The sequence below is a fragment of the Lepus europaeus genome, chromosome 17, assembly GCF_033115175.1.
Source record: "Lepus europaeus isolate LE1 chromosome 17, mLepTim1.pri, whole genome shotgun sequence".
Taxonomy (NCBI): Eukaryota; Metazoa; Chordata; class Mammalia; order Lagomorpha; family Leporidae; genus Lepus; species Lepus europaeus.
This window is the reverse complement of record NC_084843.1, coordinates 4,627,607-4,651,211: the sequence shown is the minus strand read 5'-3', so window position 1 is coordinate 4,651,211 and position 23,605 is coordinate 4,627,607. Positions and strand designations below refer to the sequence as shown.

The following is a 23,605-nucleotide window of genomic DNA, read 5'->3' as shown; positions in this document are numbered from 1 at the left end:
AACTGTGCTGTGTCCTCTTACCCTGCCATCCCTTGCCGCTCGCCCTCGCCATCACAGACAGGCTTCTGGAAGACGTCGGCCCCTACAAACTTCATTTGTGTCCAGTTTTGAACAATTCCAAGCTTCCGAAGAGTATAGATCTGTGGAGTCTAAACTATTCTGTGCATTCCCGTTTTGAAGGTGAACGATTCTGCCAGTTATCCAGCAGAGTCAAACGCTCCCTCGTCGTGTGGAGACGTTCATTACAGAAGCCTTTGAAGCTGGAGGGCCAAGTCCCTGCTCTCTCCTGGGACTTGGGACTTGCAGTGAGATCTGAAAGATTTCTAGACTATTTAAAACATTATTTTTTGTCATCTTTAGAAGGTAGACTCACACACACACACACACACGCACACACACACACCCCACACAGAGAGAGAGAGAGAGAGAGAGAGAGAGGGAATCTTCCATCCGCTGGTTCACTCCCCAAATGCCTATACTTGAACTGACACGCACCTGCCTCCATGAGCAGGAAGCTGGATTGGAAGTCAACCAGCCAGGACAGGAACTGGCACACTCTGATAGGGGTGGAAAATTGACGTCTCTAAAAATCTCCCTGTTCCTCATTTTCCTATGCTTTAAGCACAGAACAGAAAAACTGCATGTTTAATTTAGACTTGTAGCAAAATATACCTTCCTAGTTCTTTAACCCATAAACAAATCAAAATAACATCTCTTGAACTTGCTCAGTGTGGAAAATAGATTTTAATCCCAGAGCTACTCTGAAATAGTTTTTGTTAGCTTGATGGATGTTGTGCAGAAAGAAAAATTGGGGCTGTGGCTAATTTTGCCAGAGTCACTCAGTGTAGCACACCCACAGCATTCTGGAATACTTTAATTAGATAGTTGTGCTGATGACTTCTAATGAACATTACCAGCTGTGAACCCTGAAGACGGATTCTTTTAAATAATCGTGGAATATAAACATCAGTTTCTCTTCTGTTTTTTCATTTCTTGGGCTAGCATTTATCTGCAGTGCTGTATCTTTCTCGTCCCTCATTCTGCATATCATTCTATAATTTTATTACATATGTTTTTGAAAGACCATTTGTTGGAACAGGGACAGGCTTTTAGAAATGGCTTATTGAGGCCGGCGCCGTGGCTTAACAGGCTAATCCTCTACCTAGCGGTGCCGACACACCAGGTTCTAGCCCTGGTTGGGGCACTGGATTCTATCCCAGTTGCCCCTCTTCCAGGCCAGCTCTCTGCTATGGCCCGGGAAGGCAGTGGAGGATGGCCCAAGTGCTTGGGCCCTGCACCCGCATGGGAGACCAGGAGAAGCACCTGGCTCCTGGGTTCAGATCAGCATGATGCGCCGACTGCAGCAGCCATTGGAGGGTGAACCAACGGCAAAAAGGAAGACCTTTCTCTCTGTCTCTCTCACTATCCACTCTGCCTATCAAAAAAAAAAAAAAAGAAATGGCTTATTGAATCTGCAACAGGGAACCCCTTTTCAGCTACATAATTATGTCAATTCCATCGTAACTTACTGATCACCTACTATGGGCTCAGGACTGTTAGTGTGTTGGGTTCTTCTGGAAGTCTTCAGAGTTGTCATATTAAAATGGAGAAGTGGAAACAAGTAAACTTTTTAAAATAGAGTTTTATTTGAAAAGGACAGTTACAGAGAGAGGGAGGTCTTCCATCTGATGGTTCACTCCCCAGATGGCCGCAACAGCCAGGGTTGGGCCAGGATGAAGCCAGGAGTCCAGCACTCCATCTGAGTCTCCCACATGGGTGGCAGGGGTCGATCCTCCACGCTCAGGTGCATTAGCAGGGAGCAGCTGGATTGGAAGTGGAGTAGCTGGGATGCCAATCAGTGCTCCTATGGGTTTCTGGTGTCAGGAGCAGAGGCTTACCCTGCTGCTGCACAACGCCGACCCTGAGTAAGTGTTTCCACTTACAAACCAGGGCATCTGGTTAAGGCAGAAGCCAGATCTGTGAAGCCAGAAAAGTCCCGGCTGGGGAGCTGTCCACTACCCTGGTGCTGATGCAGAAATTGACTTCTATCAAAGCCATCGCCCACTTTTCTTTAACCCTTTCACGCCTGCTGCACGAGTACTGCCCTCTGAAAACAAAACGCACTTTCAAATGCCATGTGGAATAAGAAAACAAACAAATGAATAAACAAACACCTATGTAAATTAAATATACATAAATCATACAATGTCGTGCTTTATGTTCTTGGGGTTTTAGTGCTTTTTCTCGTCTCTTTTATGTGGGGATTCTTACCTGTGTTCAGGTTATCACAGCCCTGTTTGTGATCTAAACACGTTAGGGTCTATGACTTTGTTCCCTGCCCACCTCTGATTGGACTTTTGTTTCTGGTCAGCATGGTTTTGCATACACTTCCCCTGCCCCATCAGTTGTCCTGACAATGAGATGCTTATGTGAATAATGTGAGGTCAGGTTCAGTTCATCTTGGGAGAAGCCGTGTGCACTCAGGGAGAGATTTATGCAGCAGGAGAAGGGGTCATAAAGCGGAACTTAGGGGACGGCAGGCTGAGCTGGGCTCTTCCCACTGCGCCGGACAGGTCTCTGTAGGGAACAACCAGTGTAACACTGAGACATAGAGCTAAGCTCCTGTGTGGATGGGTGGGGGTGCTGGGATTTCCTGACCTGCAGCCAGGTGTGTCTGTGACTGACGTAGGTCAATCTAGGCAGCCTCGTTCCAGACTGTTTCCCAGGTCTCAACATCAACCATGATCACAATTCCTCGTTACCTTTGTTCTGGTCAAGAAAGTGTGCAGCCCCCAGAGTCCTGTGTAGTCTCCCTCCGTGTCTTCTTGTCCTGCAGCCCATGGACTGTCAGGCCCTTAGGATTCTTTCTGAACTCCCCAAGTCCCTGGATCCACTTCTGTCCCCCAGCCTAGCCAGTTCTTCCCAAAGAATCTTTCCTGGCACCTACCTTGAGACCTTCTCATTTTTTTTTTTTTGAACTACCTACAATGGGACTCATTTAAGACTTTTCTCCATTGATGCTTCCTTCATCTCTTCCTTTTGACAAAGTATTTGTTACTGCAGGACACATTTAACCCCTATTATTCTAGTTCTCCAAGCTAAAGGATGCAAAGTGTCCACTTCCCAGTCCCATCTTCCTGGAGATGGCTCCCTTTGCCAGGCCCGTGCTGACTCTGAAGACGTGTCACTGGCCGGCCGGCCGGCCCCTTGTCCAGTGGTCAGTGAGCTGCATGCTCTTGTGCTTTTCCGATTAAAAGGGTCCTTTTACCTGCTCTGTCACCCTCTGAGTTCTGAGTCAATGACATCAGCAATGAAGGCTGAATGCAGGTTACCCTGTTTCTGACCAGCACGGCTAAGGTGCAGCCTTGCCTGTGGCCATAGAAACACTGCACTTGTGTGGCTTCATTCTACAACTGGGAAACAGGCGTTGAGGCAGGAGATGGGTCCACCAAGGGTGACTTGATATCGATTTCTCCTCCTGGGACTGGAAATTATTTTGCATTTTGCATGTAAATATGCCCCAGTCCTCCATGTTCGCATACATGTGCACATGTATGAGTCATTGCCCTGAGGTATACTAATCTGGGCTCAGGTGCTGGGCTCCTGGTTCCCATGTTTGTACAATGTATAGATGAGTTGGTGCTACGGACACCATCTTCTTGCATGTTTGTTGCTTGCAGACTTGTGTGTGGGAAATAACTCATGTCAATACTTTGAAACATGTGGTGCAGGATTCGTAGATGATGGAACCATAAGACGTTTGTCTATGAAAGATGAAAAGGAAGCGTCCCCCATATAAATGGCTCACAATGCTTAATTCTCATGAAAAGTGTTTTTCTGGATTTCAGTTCTCTGAGGCACATACAAGGTTATTAAATGCACTTTATGGATCATTTGTTTAATGTGGCCAAACTAAAAATTAAGAAGCACATTACTCAGTGTTCATAAAAATGAGTGTTTTAAATGGACAAATTCATTCTTGTATTTGCATCTTGCCTTAATGTAGTGCTGTAATGGGCTTACAGATGGATATTCGGCCTCGGCATTATAAGCTGATGATGCCTGTTGAATGCCTTCCATAAAGATTAATATTTTTAACCGTGCCCATTAGCAGAGCATTAATCATCCTCCCTTTGGCCCCTGCGGCTGAAGATGAGCAGACGTCCAGTGCCTGGAGTGTGTAGTCACGGCGCACCCCTGGGGGAAGGCGAGGAGGGTGCAGCTGGGGTGCCCACTGCCCATTCGCATGGTGTCTGTGCCTGGAGTGTGTAGTCACGGCGCACCCCTGGGGGAAGGCGAGGAGGGTGCAGCTGGGGTGCCCACTGCCCATTCGCATGGTGTCTGTGCCTGGAGTGTGTAGTCACGGCGCACCCCTGGGGGAAGGCGAGGAGGGTGCAGCTGGGGTGCCCACTGCCCATTCGCATGGTGTCTGTGCCTGGAGTGTGTAGTCACGGCGCACCCCTGGGGGAAGGCGAGGAGGGTGCAGCTGGGGTGCCCACTGCCCATTCGCATGGTGTCTGTGCCTGGAGTGTGTAGTCACGGCGCACCCCTGGGGGAAGGCGAGGAGGGTGCAGCTGGGGTGCCCACTGCCCATTCGCATGGTGTCTGTGCCTGGAGTGTGTAGTCACGGCGCACCCCTGGGGGAAGGCGAGGAGGGTGCAGCTGGGGTGCCCGTAGCCCATTCGCATGGTGTCTGTGCCTAGAGTGTGTAGTCACGGCGCACCCCTGGGGGAAGGCGAGGAGGGTGCAGCTGGGGTGCCCACTGCCCATTCGCATGGTGTCTGCGCCCACCCTGGCCTGAGCTCCTTCACTGATGTCTCTGCATGGCCAAGAAAGCAGAGCTGTGGAAGCACATCCTAGCTTCCTTTTAGGTCCCTGTTATGTCTTTTTTTTTTTTTTTTTTTAAGATTTATTTATTTATTTATTTGACAGAGTTACAGACAGTGAGAGAGAGAGAGAGAAAGAGAAAGGTCTTCCATCCGATGGTTCATCCCCCAAATGGCCTCAACGGCCAGAGCTACACCGATCCGAAGCCAGGAGCCAGTCCTTCCTGGTCTCCCATGCTGGTGCAGGGGCCCAAGCACTTGGGCCATCCTCCACTGCCCTCCTGGGCCACAGCAGAGAGCTGGACTGGAAGAGGAGCAACTGGGACTAGAACCCAGTGCCCATAAGGGATGCCGGCACTGCAGGCAGAGGATTAACCTAGGGCGCCACAGTGCCGCCCCCCCCCCCCCCCCGTTATGTCTTGAGGCAGTCCTTATGGGCACTGCTGAGTCCTGGACCCACATACACGGGATGGGGTATCTGGCAGGAGAAAGCCATGGCCTTGAATCGATTTATAGTGAGGACACCTGTCAATTAAAATGAGGTCCTCAGCACTGCTCCTGGCATCCGCTGTGCTAGCTCGCATTCTGTGAGTCACACACGCAATTTAGAATTTTCTAGTCGCCACATTAAATAAAAGCACAAAGCAATTGATGCAGTGCATTTCAGTAATGTATTTTGTCTAAAATATCATTGCAAAGTGAATTCAGTCTGTGAATAACTAATGGCATAATTTATATTCTTTTCTCACCCTTAGTCCAGGGTGTGTCTTACACTTAAAGCACAGCTTAATTGGATGCTAAATTTTCATCAGAGAAACTTGATCTTTATTTTTATCATTTGATAAATTCAGCATTGAAAAGCTGTATTTATGTACTCAAGTTGTTCCAAATAATTGGTTCCAATAATGAAACCCAGTATTACTTTTTACATTTGGATTTATGTTAATTAAGAATTTAAATAGCAGGGCAGGCATTCTGGTGCAGTGGGGATGCAGGTTTCCTATGGCCCAGCGCTGGTTTAAGTCCTGGCTACTCTGCTTTTGATCCCGCTCCCTGCAAGTGGTTGTTCAAGTATTTGAGTCCCTGTCAGCTACGTGGGAGACCCACAGGGAATTCCTGGCTCCTTCCTTCAGTGTAGCTCAGCCGTGTCTGTTGCAGCCATTTGTGGAATGAAGCCATTTATAGATCTCTCTCAGTCTCCCCACCTCTCTCTCATTTACCTTTCAAATAAATAATAAATATTTTCAAGAATTCAGAAAATCAACAAGTGCATTTCTCAGTGGTGATAGTAAAATCCCAAGTGCTTGCTGACCGCACTGTTGGATAGCAAATTCTGGGATGTTAGTTTTCCTTTGTGTGCATTTAGTTGAAAAGGATGGCTTTGCACGATATTATTATTTCTTAATAGCCACGTGTAGTGTGTGCTCACTGTCTGACAATAGACACAGCAGATCATTTAGTGCCCACAGTGCATTCCAGAGGCACCCACTCGCTTTCTCACTGGGCAGCTTTGGAGAAAAATTGAGATGTGCAGAGTTGCAGTAACGTGCCCACGACCCAGAGGTCACTCCTGAGTAGGAGAGGTTTTGTGGCTTCTTCTATGATTCCTGTTATATTATTATATACATAATGTAACAATAATGATAAACAATAATATTTATATAATATATAGTAAGTTGTATTGTGTGTGTGGGTGACCTGATCAAGACACTTTCCAGAGTGGTCTACACTACGAGACTCCTGGTTTCAGAGTTCTCGAGAAGTTACCACGAGCAGATTATTTCAAATGTCCTTCTCGTTTTGGCTTGGCACAGAGAAGACGTTCGGCTCATGGGGAAGGGTGTTCCTGGCCTCAGGTGGGGACAACGAGGACATGACAGGGAGTCCCCTTCTTTGGTTGCCAGTACGGCTTCTTGTGCACTGCAACTTCCCTCATCCTTGCGGGGGCGTGTGTGTCTGTGTGCACCTGTGTGGCGTGCTCGCAACTTGCCCCTTAGATGTACAGCGAAATCCGAGGGTCTTACTGTTATGTCAAACCTGCACCCCTACCCATTCTTGAAATAACCATATAGTCTATAGCCTTGAATGCAGAAAAACGAAAGCCCCTTAAAAAATGAGGCTTTGAGAAAAGTTTGTTAGGTTTTACGTTGGGCGAGTGAGTAGCTATTGTGTTGGATAATGTAGTTCCGAGGCATTGATTTTCTTTGGATACTTTTAGTTGAGAAAGCTGGTTTGTCCAATACCCATCATTGTTTGAGGACTGGCAACAGCACTGGGAAGTGGACCTGCCTTAACTACCGACTCTTTGATACCAAACCCATGTAATTGCAGATTAAACCAAACACTCATACATAACACACTCTCCCGTACCTGCGTGTGCACACACAAGTCTGTGTGCTGTTGGCTGCATCTTCCAGGAGACCGTCCATGGAAACCGGGTTTCCTGTCAAAGATCTTCTGACGTGTTTTTCCTTCTGATGTCTCCTAAGGATGAGGTTGCTCTAGGCTGCAGGTCCTTCCTCACCATTCAACAGATGCAAGTTGATGGGGTGGGGGGTAGTAGCGTCAAGGTATTTGTGTACCAGATCCTTAGGGCACAGCTCTGCTGTCCTCTGGGTCCAGACCTGTTCCTCTGATTTTCTAGAACCATTCTTGGACACACCCCTTTTTCTCTCCTATATGGACCGGTCTGCTAGATCTTCTCTCCTTGGGTCTCCCCTAAGGTTGCTTCCACATAGATCCATGGTAAGTCACTTTTTCCTGTTAGTCACATCGTCATCGAATGCCTTCACCTGCTTCATCTTCGTGGCTGTGACTTCTTGATGCCTTGGGAATTTGGCTTCTCCTCCAGTTTGGTGGCAGCTCTAGTGAGGACTGCGTGGCCCCATGTTGAGGGTAGACATAATGGCCGTGTGTTTCCAGTCGAAGGGAAAGAGGACGCCCTGGAGATGTTATGGTGGGGGTGGAGGAGAACACACAGAAGGTCCTGGGCAGGGCGGGGCTTGGGTAAACTTAGCCCAGGAACCTCTCTGGCCGGTTGTGGAGGGTGTAGCCCCTACCTGGGATGGAGCTTTGTGGTTCAGGTCAGCAGCTGGTCAGGCATGCCTGAGGGTAGAGGTGGTTTGTGGACTTTGGGATTCTGTAAGAAGGACATGGGGACTTGGGGGTGTTGTTGGAAATGATGTCAGCATGTTCCTGTTCTGGATTCCCTCCCAGGAGGCATGTCCTGGTGCATACCCTTGGAGCAGCTCCATCCTCCGGTGGCCCCAGCGCTAGTGCAGGGTGCAGCCTCCCACAGGCCCAGCAGATCTTGGCTTTTTGCAGTGCCCCTGAGAGAGACACCTTCCGTGAGGCCTCCGTTCTTACTCTGGGATCTCAGATGGGTTGAGTGGGAATATAAGGAAATCCATGTGAGGCCCAGATGTGGAGGGACCACTGGGGCCTCCTCCCTGACCCCTGTGGATTGTGGACATCATTGCCAGTAAGGCTGAGGTGGCGGCCTCTCCTGCATGGCATCTGCCTGAAGAATCCTTACTGGGATTCTGAAGTGGGCAAGTGGATTCCCATCTACTCACTGAGCACAGCTCTTCCTGAAAAAACAGAGTTGCTGGGGCATTCTTTCCTAGGGAGCAAATCCATATGGAATTTGAAAAAACCTTGCCGTGAACTGCCTATCCGGGGTCGCCAGGGAGATGGTGGGGCCAGAAGGGTTCATGTTCTTCCTGATCTCTTCCTTCTCCCTGTGTGCCCTGTGCACCTGCCTCCCCTTGGTCGTTCATTATAGGGTTGTCTTGGGCACAGTTCTGCCGACGTTTTGCATGCTTGTAGGAACCACTCCGATGTTGCTTGCTCATTTTATGTTTTCATATATATAAAAGGCCCAGGAGGCAGGAATGCAAAACATACTTTTATGTATCATTAATGATGTAAGTCCTAAAACCCAGCTAAACATTATTTACTGTTCCCAAACATTGAGGTCTCTGCTCCCGTGCTCTGCATTTTAAAGGAGAATGGCTGGGTAGGGATCAAAATACAGAGCCGGTGCTGTGAGCACATGGGCCAAGCCCAAGTGTGGGTGGCGCTTGGATCGCATTGGATCTCCAATTGGGAGAGACAGGAACTGCATTTTAAATCTTATTTGTAGCCATTTCCTTATTGCTGTTTTATTTTCTGAGCATCGTGTCCATGCTTCTATCTGAAACCCCGAGCTTTCTTGGACGTGGCCCTCATGTTCCAGCGTCCTCGGCTGTTACGGCCACATTTCCTGTCTGGGTCACTTTGCCTAATGTCTGTTTGCCCAGCCTTCCTCAGCCCACGGTGCCACAGTCCAGGGCTGGTCCATCCGACTTGAGGGAACTAGGAATAGGTGAAAGAACCTGCGGTTCACCCAGTCTTTGTTGTGTGATGGTTTTCATATAGCAAATCACCGAATTATAGCTAGAGTTAAGAAGCACCAAATATGAGTGTGTTTGTGTCATGTGTCCACTCTAGGATGTGTGTCATGTATTGTGAATGCTTGTGAGTCGTATATTTATGTGAATTTATATTTATGTATGAGGGTACTTCAGGGTGTTCATGGAGAGTGGAATTAAAAGATAAGCTTATTTGGGTGCAGAAAACTTTGAAATTCTTGTATAATTTTTCATAGTATGCATAGTTCATGAATTTTCAACAATTGTGCATGGATTGCAAGTTTTTCTCCCCAAATAAACTTACCTTTTAATTCCATTTTCTAGGACATTTTTCTTTTCAGACTTATTTATTTATTTATTTATTTGAAAGGTTGAGAGAGGGAGGGAGAGAAGGAGAGAGAATCAGCCTTCCATCTTGTGGTTTACTCCCCACATGCCCACCAGAGCTGGGGCTGGCCCAGGCTGAAGCCGGGGCTCTGTCTGGGTCTCTTGTGGGTGGCAGTAACCTATGTACGTGGACCCTCATCTGCTTCCCTGTGCATTTGCGGGAAGCTGGATGGACAGCATAGGCAGAGCTTGATCCCTGGCTCTTTGCCAGGGGATGCTGGCATCCCAGACAGCAGTGGAACCGCTGCACCCCAATGCCTGCCCCTCCATGATCTGTGTCTTCGTACGGCAGAGATGCATGTACACGCTAGTGTTTATGTGTCAATTACTGACAAGGCAATAGACACGAGGCCCCTGTGGTCAGGACACCGGCCCTCTCCCCGGGTCAGGCTCCCGTGCGGCAGGGCAAGCAGCGTCTCACCCTGGCGGTAGGCGTCACTGACTGGCCCTGTGTCCCCGGCAGACTGCAGGGAGATCCTGCTCCCCATGATGACCGAGCAGCTCAAACACCACCTGGAGAGACAGGAAGAACTGGAGGCCTGCTGCCAGCTGCTGAGCAACGTTCTGGAGGTGCTGTACAGGAAGGACGTGGTGAGTGCCCGCCTGGCCGCGCGGGGCTGTGTCCGCACACCAGGGAGCACTGGGCTGCTCTGCACCGGGGAGCACTGGGCTTCATCTGAAGGGTCACTGGCTCTTTCCCTCTGTGGAGTTGCACTCTTAGATTATTTTTATTTAAGAACATAGCATAATGTTTATTATTCTGCATTGAAATTAGGTTACTTCCTGTATCTCCTCAATGCACAAGGCATCCCAAGACCTCGATTTTAATCCTTAAATTCAGAGAAAAAGGCATTGATGCTAAAGGTTGGCCAATTACCTGCATTCTTTCTTTTAATTCTTATTTTTATTTAAGTAATGCATGCACAGGTCCTGGCCCACCCCCCCCAAAGCCCAGAGTGTTGCTAAGGTTACAGTGAGAGGAGCAGCTCTCGGCTCTTCCCCCACACGCTAACACTGTAACACTGTCTGTCCCTGCCTGGTGTGGCCTCTGCCCTGGGCTGTATTTCCTTTAGCTTTTATAAATGCATGTGTATTCCAGTGACTAATTTTTTTGGACAGAAGCTGATAGAGGCACAAGTGGAAAAATCTGACCCTCTGCCTCCCATCCCCAGCGTGACACATTTGTTTCCATGTGCACACACGTGTAGAAAGAGGGAAGTGATAGAGACAGGAGACCCCTAAGATGTAACGCTCGGTAGAGCCGGGGACAGAGTGCCCAGGTGACTTCAAGCCTGACTGGCAGCGGGAGACGCGCGCCTACACACAGAAGGTGCGTCTGGAACACAGCGCCTCAGTGCGCAAAAGCAAGACAGAGAAGCTGAGAACAGGATACAGTTAGAGCCGGACCGGTCCAGATGCTGACTCCCCAGGAAGGGGAAGGGTAGCCGTGACTGACAGGATGGCAAAACCCTGCACAACTTCCCCCAGCCCAAAGCACATAAACCCCTCGGAAACCTCCCCGCGTGGAGTCCCGCCCAGGAACACCTCCCGCGGGGGAGCTTTCCTGTGCTCCATGGAGCTTCGAGTTTTTTTCTCTCTCTGCTCTGTAAACGTTCGTTCCTGCTCACGTCTCCTTGTCTGTGCTCCTCATCCGTCTCGGTCTGAGCGGGTAGAACCACGTCTGCTTCATCAGCGCCAGGGCTCCGGGCGGGGAGGCCAGGATCGCAAGTCCACGGGTGGGGCTCGTCCTTAGCTGCCTCCTGCGTGACCTGGCCACCTGTCTGCTCAACACATACACCTGGCCGCCTGCCGCCTCCAGCGCCGGCTCGAGCGCTCAGAGCCTGCTGGGTGCTCTTGAGAAGAGATCTGCTGATGGAGGCCTAAAGACCAGGCTCCAGTGGTCCCCTTCCAGGCCCTGCTTTTCTCGCTGGAACAAAGGTCTGGGGCAACACAGTTTTATGTCAAATCAGAGGGAGGAGGTGGGGGGACCCCACGGGAAAGAATGGGACCTTAAGGCGGTTTTCATCAGGTGCATGGCTCCGTGAGGAAGAGTCAGCGGTCCCCTGGCACGGTAAATAAGAGGAGTTTTTCACCAGTGGAGAGCCTGCAGCAGTATGAATTGTGTATAGTTTGCTAACCTGACATTTAAGCTCTCCTATGTGACAGTTAGAATCCTTGGTGATTGACAGGCAGAGCTGTGTGGGGTTGAGATCTGCCTGCCTTCTTTTTACAGATGGCCTGGTGTCTTTGAGAAGTAATTAGCTAATCAGGGATCATAAACATTATATTGTTGAAACATATTTGCCTTATTTTTAAGGTTTGCTTAAATTAAGTTACTATGATTACACAACGAATTATCATTAATGGACTATAATTAATAAAATGACTTGAGTTTTCTTTGAGAAGGCTTTGCCTTTGACAAGGGCCATTTTTCATCTCGTTAAGGGCTGTAATTGATTTACTCTTTGCAGGGTAAATGGATCTGGTGGCAAGGGCCGGGCTTGCATGCTAACGATGGCTCTGGTGTGTCTCCCCCAGGGGCCGACCCAGAGGCACGTGCAGATCATCATGGAGAAGCTGCTGCGGACGGTGAACCGGACGGTCATCTCCATGGGGCGGGATTCCGAGCTCATCGTAAGTGCCCTGGGACACACGCCTGTGTCTGAGCCGTGCCTGAGAGTCCCTGCCTCAGCATGGTGCTCACTCTCGGCCCCAAATCCCATCTGGTCCTTTTCCAGATGAGTTTATTTTGTTACAAGAGGGGGAGCAGGGGAGACACAGCCTGGCGGGTAAAATGCACGCATCGTCCTGGGCTCCAGAAGCCGGCAACACAGTTGTAGGGTGAGCAGGTAGAAACGCTTGCTGCAAGTTTTGCATCCCTTGGAGCAGAAGACCAGGCCTGTATTTGCCTACTAAGTCTTCATTTTTCTGGTAGTTTCTTTCTTTATATTTACATTTACATTGCCATTAATAAAATTTTACGAAGGACCTTAAAAAGTAATTGAGGTGTTCCAACTTAGCTATTTTATTGCCTGCTTTAATGTATCGTAGGTGTTCCTCTTATATGAATAGTTAGGCCTGGAGACGTATTAAGTTTTTAAGAACACGTAGGTATCATTGTCGGCAGCCTTGCAAGGGTCAGGCCATGGAGCCTTTTCTCCTGAGAGTCCTGCTTTCTCTAAGTTCCCTTCAGTCTGACGTTTGGGTTTGTAGCCAGCAGATCCCCACGTAGGTCCTGTTTAATGGGCTGACTCCAGGGCCACTCCTGAGGCTTGCTGCTGTCCCCTGGTGGTCCTGCATGGGCATGCCTAGCCCCTTGGCGTGTGGAAGTGGGAGGGGACTGCAGAGTGGGTGGCGTGTGGCTTGAAGACAAACCTGGTACATGTGACGCTGCTGAGATGCCTCTCAAGATGGGATGGAGGGGAGCCGCTGGGGGTGATGTGGGGGTCCCCAGGGCATGGGTCAGGGAGCAGGTGCCTCTGGGACACAAGCCCACCTGTGGTCGGGGGACCTGGTCCTCTGTGTAGTGAGGTGGCCAGATCCCATCTGTGGTTAGATGGACACTTTCTCATCTGTGCTGAGGGAGACTGTCCTGTCTGTGGTTAAGGGGTACTGTCTCATCTGTGACTAGGAGTACAAGGTCCCATCCGTGGTTAGGGGACAAGGTGCCATCCGTGGCTAGGGCGACACTCTGATCTGTGGTCCTGACTCCGGTTAGGGAGGTGATGCTGTCTGTGGTTGGGGTTGCAGTCTCATCTGTGGTGAGGGGATCACAGTCCCACCCGTGTTCACGCGGTTACAGTTCTGCCTGTGGTTAGGGGACACAGCCCTGCTGCTCACAGGGTCTGCACTGCGGCTGTGGGACTTGGTCCTGCCTTCAGTCTGGGTGCTTTGTCGTCTGGTTCATGGCCCCTGGCCGACAGTTTCCCTACGGAGAGGGGGAAGGGTGGAAGGCCATGGGAGTTTGGATGGATCCCAAGGAATGTGGAGAGACTGAAAGAGGTGCTTTCAGCTTAGAGCAAAGGTGGAATAGAGCGTGTGGGGGGCAGAGTCTCCTCCCAGGCCAGGAAGGGGTTGGGGACCCCTCTGCCTCAGAGCAGGGACAGTGTGGGCCAGGTGTCGGCCACTCTGCACTGAGCGCTCTGTGCTGCGCACACAGTGTGGCCATGGGGAGACTCTGGTCCTTAGCATCTTCCAGCATAGGAGCCGCAGAAAAGCCCCACAGGTGCCAAGAAGTACGCAGACCCCACAGCTGGGGCCGCAGTGCGTGTCCTGGCTGTGGTGCCAGAGCAGAGATAGGTGTCCTGTTCCTGAGGGGGTTGGGATGATGCCTCTTCTTGTCCTGAGGAACCTCTGGGAGCAGGTGGCCAGGACTGGGACTGGGGCTTTGTGGTGTGCAGGTGGCTTTGCTGGAATGAACCTTTGTATGTTCAGAGAAGAGGGGTGTGACCGTGAGGGCCCGGCCTTCGGCTTACCATCCGTAGCCGTGGTCCTCTCTAACAGTAGCTGGGCTCTAAGACGGGGTTCAAGGGTGGAGCAGGCACAGTGGATTGTGTCATCTGGGCCCATCCCCCACAACCTTGACCTTCTCAGATAGAAATCTCTAGAAGCAGCAACGGAACTGATGTCTTATGCTGACACCTCCCAATTGTAACACATTCAATGTCTATAAAAAGAGTCCGCAAATTCCTTTGAATTTCTTTTGTAAAATCAAGCTGTCATGGAAGAATTCTCCAAAAGAAGTATTCTGAATAAGCTATAATTATTTAATGAGCGATGACAGCATCAAGATGTTTTCAAGAAGGGTGTTTGCCATTTAAAACTTGAGTTGCTTAGAAGGATCTTTCAGTCATCAGCCCAGTGTGAGTCCCCTCTCAGCTGTGGCCACTGTCATGAGACGGAGCTGCCGCCCTGCCTGGGGGGCGTGGCCTGGCCTCCCTGTTGGCATCCGGCACGGATTCGTGCAGTAACTTTTCATGTCTCAGTTCTTGCCCTGTGAAGTTAGAGTAGAGGAAGATCAGGGCAAAGATTATTCCTGACAGGGGCTGGCGCTGTGGCCCGGTGGGTTAAGGTGCTGCCTACAACGCCACCGTCCCATACTAGAGGGCCAGGGCCAGTCCCAGCTTCTGCTTCGGATCCAGCTCCCTGCCAATGTACCTGGGGAAGCAGTGGAAGACGGCCCAAGTGCTTGGGCCCCTGCCACCCATATGAGGGGACCCCATTGGAGCTCCAGGCTCCTGGCTGTAGGCCTGGCCCAAGCTGGGCCATTGCAAGCTTTTGGGGAGAGAACCAGCGGATGTACTCATGCCTGTGTGTATGTGTGTGTGTGTGTATCTTTGTCTCTGTTGCTCTGGTTTTCAAATAAATAAATGAATCTCGAAAGATTCCTGAACAGGTGATTGAAAACCTTCATCCATGGGCCTCCTAGAGTAGCAAGTGCAGGAAGAAGTTTGTAGATCTGTTCTGGGTCAGCTGTGACATTCGATTGTCTCCTGGAGACTCCCCCCTCTGTGTGTTACTCAGTTTCTATAAATGTAGTGGAAATTGGATGAATTAGCTTGAAATTTTAAGTATGCAGTGGAAACGGATTGCAATAGATGCCCTCCATTTAATGTTTTATTCTGTTGTAAGCAATACTACTAGAAATGTGACCTGTCCCCATTGGAACACGAGATTGTGTGGGAATGTTGCTGTGGCCTGACTCCTCCCCTGCCAGTACATGGATGGACCAGAGCCCTGAGGAACTCGGCCCTAACATTAAGCTGTGATATACAGCACAAGGCTTTTTCCTTCATCTGTATCACTTGTTTGAGTGCATTGTATTGGACTGCGTCTCATGCGTAGGATAAAATGACGTGGTCCTACGTGGTATACATCACCATTAACAGTCAAACACTGTGGCCGTCGTGGAACCATCAAGCACGTGGGTGCAAAAATGGGCACTGAACAGGCAGCGTTGCAGGCACCTTGGCACGGGGTTCAAGGTCATCCTGTCTCTACTCCTGGGCAGTCTGACTTTGTAGAACAATCAAGTGGAAAACCTACTTTCACGTTGTCAGATTTCAGATCCGGTTTTTCGCTCCCTTTGCAGAGAGATTTCTGGATCCCAGTCATCAGGCAGCCTCGGTCAGCCCGTGCACGGTTTTTTTGAGCAGGTGGCCAGGGCTGGGATCGGTGCTCTGTGTAATGTGCAGGTGGCCCGAGCAGCCACTAGGCCGGTGACCCGGGACCTGCACACGTGTGCGTGACTGTGCCGGCATGAACACTTGCAGCCATGCTGGGATTGGAGCCCACAAAGTGATCAACATGCAGGAGGGCGTCTTCCCCGACCGTGTTAGCTGCCATTGCTTCTTGCAGCTGATCAGATTTACATTCTGTTAATGGGTCCTTTAAAACGGTGATCGAGTTAGAAGGACTGTTACAGGTTTTCCTCTGGCCTGGATCCACACCAAAGACAGGAAATTACTGTTTCACTCAAATGAATATGCGGGCCTCTTCCAAGGGAAGGTTCCTTTGGAAATTCACAGTCGCAGGGGAAGGAAGGGTCTGCCTGGGTACCCCTCATTCCCGTGCCGACAGAGCATCCTGACACGCTGCAGTCGCAATGGGAGTGACTGGGTTTCTGCTCGGAGCATCAGCCCCCGGGCACGGGTAGGATGGCGGGTCTCACCCTGACGTCAGTATTATTCATGGGGAGTTTGCTGTAGTGAAAACCCAGTGACTTCCTCGAGCCTCGAGTGCTTCTGCATTCGAAACACAGAATGTGAGGTTTGGTTTCCCAGTTAAAAGCACCTTTTCACCGAGACTCATAACCAGGTATTTTCACCATGGTGTTCCGTCTCCATGAATGAGATCTATTCTGAGAAGTGGATCCTAACAGAGCTGAAACTGCTATTTCAAAATCTTCACTGTAGCAGCAACACAAGAAAAAAGTTGTGATTCCAATGGACCTGTGTGTGACTTTTATATGTGTAAATATCCTTACATGTGTCTCTGCTGTTTGCCAATAAATCTACTAACAAAATGTACGGCTTTAAGGAAGTCATCCTGACTCCCCGGTACGTGTAGCCGGTGCTGACTTCCGAGGTCGTTTCCTGGTCGGTGATGGTGATGACGGTTTTCCCTGCCTGGACGTCTTCCTGTGGCCCTGCTGTTTGCTCCAAGGCTGGTCTCTAACATGGGTTGAGCACTGGGAAATAAAAGTCATGTTGTTGCCTGAGTAATCTATGCTCTGCAATTCCTGCATGTTCATACCACACTGCAAAGATACCTTAATTACCGAGCTACTGGCTGCTTGCCCCCGACCTTGTCATCTGGCAGAGTGTGTGCCACGCAGGACAGAACGATCAGCGTCTGTGACTCCCAGTCAGTGTGGTTCCTGGTCTCTGCACCCTGCAGCCGTTTACCTCTGCTCCGTGAGTCGATGGCACACGTGGCCCTTGCTGTCTGTGTGAGTGATGGGGCTTTACAGGTGACGGCATGGGGCGTGGCCAGTGGGGTCTTGGGGAGACGCCATGCCGGGGAACCTGGTCCGGTCAGGAATCAGGCAAATTTCACTTTCTGATTAAAAAAATCCTTGCAGTCAAGCATTTGGTCCAGCAGTCTGGGTTGTGTCAGTGAGCCTCACTGTCACGGATGGACACAGATGGACACGCTGGCCACAGATGGAAACGTCTATAGCCCCTTCCTTGTTCTCGTTCTCTTCTGTGAAAGGCAAAACCCTTTTCCTTGGTGCTGTGTCTTCTTGGGGCTGGGGAACGGCTGTGTATCTCGTTGTGATGAGCCCAGGTGGCCCACCGAGGAACCAGTGCTGTGGGGCATCCTCTGGTTGTGGTTTGGAGACTGGAGTCTGGCAGTCTGTTTCTGGGCTCCGACTGTGATGCCATTGTACCTTGTGGTGCTGCCACAGCCCAGTCTCCAAACACGAGACAACTCAGCAGCCTCGGAGGGGGCCTGGGAAATGTAGGCCACTGTTCCACCCTTGCCTGACGTGGGGAGGTTCTCCCACCTGGATTCCCTGTCCAGATTTGCCCCAGTGCAGTTGCTGGGTGGGGTCTGAGGTCCGAGAGCAGGTGCAGAGCCCCGGGGCCTCCAGCCCCTTGGAGATGAGCTGCACACTGGCAGGGTGACTGCAGGCTACTGAGAGGGCAGGATGCCCTTCCGTGTTCCTGGGTGTTGGTGGACCAGGGCCTGTGAGCAGCACAGCAGGAAGCTCGGTCATGTGGCTGGACAGCTCCCTCCACCCGTCCCTGCCCTCTGCACCCATCCCTTGCATCCTCCCCCTACTCTCCCCTAAGCGTGTGAGAGGGTAGCAGGAGTCTCTTAGCCAAACCTGCAGTGCCCAGGGAAAGGGACGGTGACCTCTCCACCAGCAGGGTGTGCAGCAGAGGCCACCACTGGCTCATCTGTGCTCACGGAGGCAGTATTGTCGGGCTGGTGTTCGTGGGAGTGGGAGGTGCACCTGCCTCCCACCCAGAGGGAGGAGGAGAAGAAAGGCAGGGGAAGGCAGCCCATCCCCTGGGGCTGGGAATGATACGGAGAGCAGCTGCTTCATCGGCTGCTGGATAGTTGCAGGGCAACGCTGGGCAGGTTGGGCGTCTCCCACAAGGTCCCTCACCTCACCCTGCAGGGAGCCTGTGTGGTGCCCTGTGACCTGACAGAGTTATCACAGCTTCCTGGCAGCTGAGGACCAGGCCGGCGTCCGGCTCCCCAGACCGCCCAGAGGGCAGTGCCCAGGCTGAGCAGTGGCCTCCTCTTCTGACGACCCGATGACCGTTCTTCCGGCATGATGATTTTCTTCCATGATTTTTACTTTCCCAAGTTACGGAGGCCATGAAATCATTAGCCGCACAAAATATTATCTTTTATGTTTTATTTAAAAATTATTAAAGAACTTAATGACAGGTATAATAATTTAATCTCTATACGTAATGCTGTGTGCACATCTACATACGCGGGAACATTGTACGTTGTATCTTGGTTTGATATCAAAGTTTGACTTCGATCTTTCCAGGAGAAGGATCACCATCTATTAGTGACACGTTGCAGTTAAACTATGACATGATTTTGAAAGTATTTCTTTTCTATTTTGAAGAGACTTTTATTTTTAAGGAGGGGTTAGTGTATCTCCAGGGATTCCTTTTGTAACTCTGAACGTGGTAATCTTGTTTTAGTTGAGACCGGTTTGAAACAATAATGTGATTTTGTGTGCTGAGATATCCTCTTGTTTAGACAGATTTGTAGAAGTAATTAGAAAGCTGCGAATCCCCTCATTTCAATTCACTGACATAGTTGGGGTTCTTAAAACATAAGGAGGGATAACTTGTTGCAAACATTTTTACAACATTAGTTAAAAACAGTATAAAAAACATGAGACACATTTTTAGATTTTTTTAATCTACATGAAACAATTGCACTTTCTCCTGTTCAGGATCCACTGTCATCTTTCTTCTGGCACGAAATGTTTCTCAGCTCTGCTTCCTGGTGCTTGGGGGTTTGAATCTTCCTATTGTTTCTGCAAAAGGCGCATGTGTGTGTGTGAGTGGGTGTGTATGCGTGTTAGACTGTGTATGTGTGAGACTGTGTATTGAGTGTGTGTGAGAGAGTATGCGTGTGGGTGTATGTGGGAGACTGTGTGTGTGTGTATCTGTAGTACTGTTTGAGAAATCCCCAAGGAATGTTTGCGCAATGTACGCTTCACTTTTTTCAAGTCCTGATTTCATTACTGATCACTAGGCCTTGTAGAGCCAACACACTTAGAACTAAAATAGATTTGCTGTTGGCAGGAGGAAAATGCGTGGCAAGAAGTAGCTCCATTCTGAACAAAACAGGTCAAGATCCTTTTCACCACGATCCTTGGTGTTTGGCATCTAATCTGTGAGGTGTGCAAGTCTGCACTCGATTACATATGAAACTGCTGGATGGAAACTCGAAGACTAGGTTTTCTATATGTTCACAGACTATTCAAAATTTAAGTTGTACAAAAAAAGGCAAAATAAGATCCCTACATCCTATTGTGAAAAGCAAAAAATTGATAGACAAAGTCATTACTAGACTAGGGGGTTTTGATTTCTATAAAAAGATACTTGCAAAGGTGCAAAGGAATGCGTGAAAAAATAAAGAACTAAGACTTCCATTGCGATGTGTATGTCATCAGGAGAGAACTCCAAGTGTTACTGTTGATTTAGAAAATACCTAAAAACATCTGAGTCACAGCTTGCCTCTAAGTATGTCCCTTAGTACAACTTACTAATAGGTTAAATGTGGGTGACAGTAAGTTTGTCCATTGGTTAGCAGCTACACGAGACACGCTGTTTCTCTTTGAGATGGCCAGGTCTTGCACAGATGTCACGAAGCAGAACACGTTGTGTAGGACGTCTGGCTTTGCTCACAGGACGAACAGTGTCTCCAATGACTGAGCCACAACAACACTTTTTCCGCTGCGGTCCGGACGCCTGGGATTTATCCATTGTGTGTGTCTCCAGATTCCTGCCAGAATTTATCAGTTGGCCTTCGGGTACCACAAGATTAAAAATGAGATCTGAGAAAGCTTAGTGTCCCAGAGCGCTGACCCTGTCAACCTGCAGTGATAAAAGGCATATCCCGACTTTGGGGGACTCCTGGCTGCTGGCCGTTTGGAAAATGAGCGGTGAACGCACACGGCGGAGGTCTGGAGGTGAAGAGGGTGCTGAATCAGAGGTGTCGGCGTGACACGGAGATGTGGTCACTTGGCTTAGCGCTACAGCACATGAAGGCAAATATACACGTAGTCACATTTGAGAGATTATTCATGGTCTCCGACCATTTGAAAAAATTGTGCTTTCTCCAAATTTGATGTGCTGAAAGTTGCACTCGCCCCCTGCTTATTTGCAAAATGAAACGTAAAAATGAGGTCCTTTGCAAACATAAGGCTTGCGATTTTCTTCTCATTATTTAAAAATAAATAAATAAAGGCTTGAAAATAACTATGAGTTTTAGCTGTGTACAGAGTGACACCCTGCCCTGGCCCAGGCTGATGACATAATTCTTGCAGGTCTCGGAGGAGGGGAAGCGGAGTGTGACACAGCGTCTTGGACGGTGTAGGTTCCGTTTCCGGTTTTGCTCCCCTCCGCAGTGAGCTGTGACGAACAGCCAGCACGGTGGGGCCCTGCACACCGTGCTGCTGTTGGTGATCTCTTGGTACAAAGGCCTTTTTTGGTACGCAGGGCGAGAAGCGGGGGGCGCCCGCGTCGGCACCCCGGTGTCCTCCGTCCGATCCGTCTCGGAAAAGGATTGACTTCACTCGAGTGGGTTCAGAGTCGGCCGTGGGACTCCGCTCACCACGCGTCCTAAAGGAACCAGAGTTTCCATCTTCCGTGCTTTTTGGATTCGGTTTTGGATTTTTGCTTGGGAGTGGAGGAGGAGGTCTCCTGAGAGTAAGGCGAAGGTGCGACCTGAGTTTCCTCAATGGGATGGAGTTTCCTCAGCACTGGCTGCAGTTTGTCTTCTTGCTGCTTGAAGTCGAGCTCCACACTAGAAAGACAAAGGGGGCAGGTTTAGTGCCGGCCCTCCCCACACACAGAGCCCTCTGCGCCAGGCGCCATTCCATACTCTGCCAAGGGCACGTTCATCCATAGTGTGCTTACCGAGTACCGGCGGCCGAGTAGGAAGCCATCGGCTGTACTGTACTTGTGTGTCACTGTGAAATATTTCAAATAGCCTCATTTGCCTTGGAAAATCAGTTATTTGCTTCCATGGGCGAATCTTTTAAAGTTTTGTTAATGTATGCAGTTGGTGTCAGAGTATCGCATGTATCCTTTGATGAGAAAACAGTGAAATCTGAACTGTTTGGCTGCTTGTCCATCAGCTGCCCACGTATGGTACATTGTCATGACCACGAACTGAGAGCTGGAGTGGGCAGAGGTCCTAGCTCATGTGCACCAGGTACCCACCAGCCCAGTTCCCGGGCGCCTTGTCATAAGGTCACAGCAGCCTGTTAGCCCACGTGAAACCATGGGGAAAGAAATGACCTCGGCTTCCATTTTCCTCGCAAAACCTTACCTGCCTGAAAAGCTAGCTAGAGCCACAGTGCCTGACACTGGGGAGACTCCTGTGTTTATTGGGTCAACACCGTTGAATGTGACTCAGTTGCTATCAGTTTTTAGGAAGAAACACAGCCTTCAGTCAGAGCAGCACAAAATTGCAGTGTGCAAACACAGAGCTCCCAGGTAGGGCATTTGCCAGTGGTGACAATCTCTGTGTCAGAGGCATGGCATTTTAGAAGACCTCCTACACTATGTTATTTCTTGGGAAATCTCCACGAAGAATGGCGCCAACCTGCCTTGAGTGCCCCGTTCTCTCTGTGGCTTTGAACAGCGCCCTCCCACAGGACCCTGGGGCATTTGGATCAGGACCCCCGGCTCCTGTATTGGCTGTCAGTGAAGATGTGCAATCCTGCCGCCTGCCTGCTTGGCGGCGCCATCCCCAGCACCGCGGGCCGGACTGCTGCACCTGCCAGCCTCAGGGAACTCTCTCGGCCTTGCTTCTGCGTCTGGTCTAGAGGTTCGAATAAATGTCAGCGGATCTCAGTAAAAGCTCAGCAGTGATGCTAATGCATGAGCTCATAACATTTTATAACAGTGGAACCGCAAACCATTTATAAACATGAAATCCTATTGATTTAGGGAACCATTAATCCTCGCCAAATTTTGACATTTTGGAAAGACAGAACAGCAAAGCTGTCTTATCTTGAGTTCTAAAAGCAAGTTCAAGACCCATCTAATGGACCGATTTATGTCTCAAATCTTGTGTTCCATTCTTCTTATTGTCACAGACAATAATATTACTCTGGAAATTAGGGGGAAAGATGTCAGACAAGTTTATGGCTAGCTACCCCCTCTCCCAAGGCAGGAGCGATTCTTTCTCCTTCCTTAAAGGCCTGTTTGAATCATGGAGCGCGAGTCCTCGAGCACAGATGGGATCAGCAGACCCAGTCCATCGTCTGGACAGTGACAAAAAGAGCAGCTCTAAGGAGGTGGTGCCTTTAGGGCACTTGAGCCTTGGCTGTGTGGTGTGGAACTGCAGGAAAAATGTGGTGCTGCTCTGATGCTGGGGGTGGCAGTGGGGGTCCCCTGCCCCCCTCAGAGTCAGCTGCCTGCAGTTCAAGGAGAGAACAGTACTATTGCCCTTCTGTGTTGCGGAACTGGAGGGTTCCCTGCTCTCACCCCAACCAAGGCACGAAAGAACTCTGGAATGTGAGGCAGTTCAAATGCCATTGTACCTCTTTCTCCTTATTTTCTGTAGCTCGCTAGTTCTGTCATGGGAACAAGTGCTAAGTAATAAAGACGCCTGTTGGAGAATTCTTCATCTTGGACATCTAACAAGGGAATGGAGAGCTGCTTAGCTGGTGTGTCAGGGACCAAGGGGCTGGTGCCCCCTCCCCCGCTCTCCGCTTCAGGACTGGCTCCCTGGTCCCAGCCGGGTTTAGAGTTATGACTGCAGGAAGGTGGTGCGTTTCCTGGGTACCTGTAATTATTGAATTCCCATTAAACAGCTACATTGGGAATCCTGTTATTAACCAATTTATCACAGCGCGGAACCATGTAATCACAGAGTAATCTAATCTGAGACCTTGTTAACAAAATGACTCGACTTTATCTGTCGGGGTGACTCCTCCTCGTGTTCCCCCAGACGCTGCGACCCAGAGTGGGTTTCCCAGTGCCTGCCCCTGGGGCCACTGAGGCGGCCAAGAGCTGCGCCCCCTCCAGCCCCCATCTGCCTCTTGCAACTTGCAGTGGACCTGCTTGTGGGATGATGGGTGTGCTGCCGGACACTGTGATGACAGAGGGGTGCTGTGCACCTGCTAAATACTGCTGTCTCCTGGGGCTTTTCTTCCTGGGGAGGGGGCGCTCCAGGTCGCTGAGTTGAGTGTGAAGCAGGCAGCTGGCTGCTGAGGATGGTGCCAGAGGTCAGTAGCCTGGCCAAGTCTGGCTGACCCAGAGC

At 50.0% G+C, this 23,605-nt stretch overlaps 2 protein-coding genes across 2 annotated transcripts in view; one reads left to right on the top strand and one right to left on the bottom strand.

Moving 5' to 3' along the window:
* DOCK1 (dedicator of cytokinesis 1) overlaps positions 1-23,605 on the top strand; it is a 491,536-nt gene that overhangs the window by 189,385 nt on the left and 278,546 nt on the right. Inside the window, exons 26-27 of the mRNA XM_062215058.1 lie at positions 10,089-10,216; positions 12,164-12,259. Coding sequence (XP_062071042.1) covers positions 10,089-10,216; positions 12,164-12,259 — 224 coding nt within the window. The remainder of the gene's footprint in view (positions 1-10,088; positions 10,217-12,163; positions 12,260-23,605) is intronic.
* Positions 20,068-23,605, bottom strand: part of INSYN2A (inhibitory synaptic factor 2A) — a 55,776-nt gene continuing 52,238 nt past the window's right edge. The window contains exon 4 of the mRNA XM_062214264.1: positions 20,068-21,136. Within this exon, the coding sequence (XP_062070248.1) occupies positions 20,953-21,136 (184 nt within the window). The 3' untranslated portion in view covers positions 20,068-20,952. The remainder of the gene's footprint in view (positions 21,137-23,605) is intronic.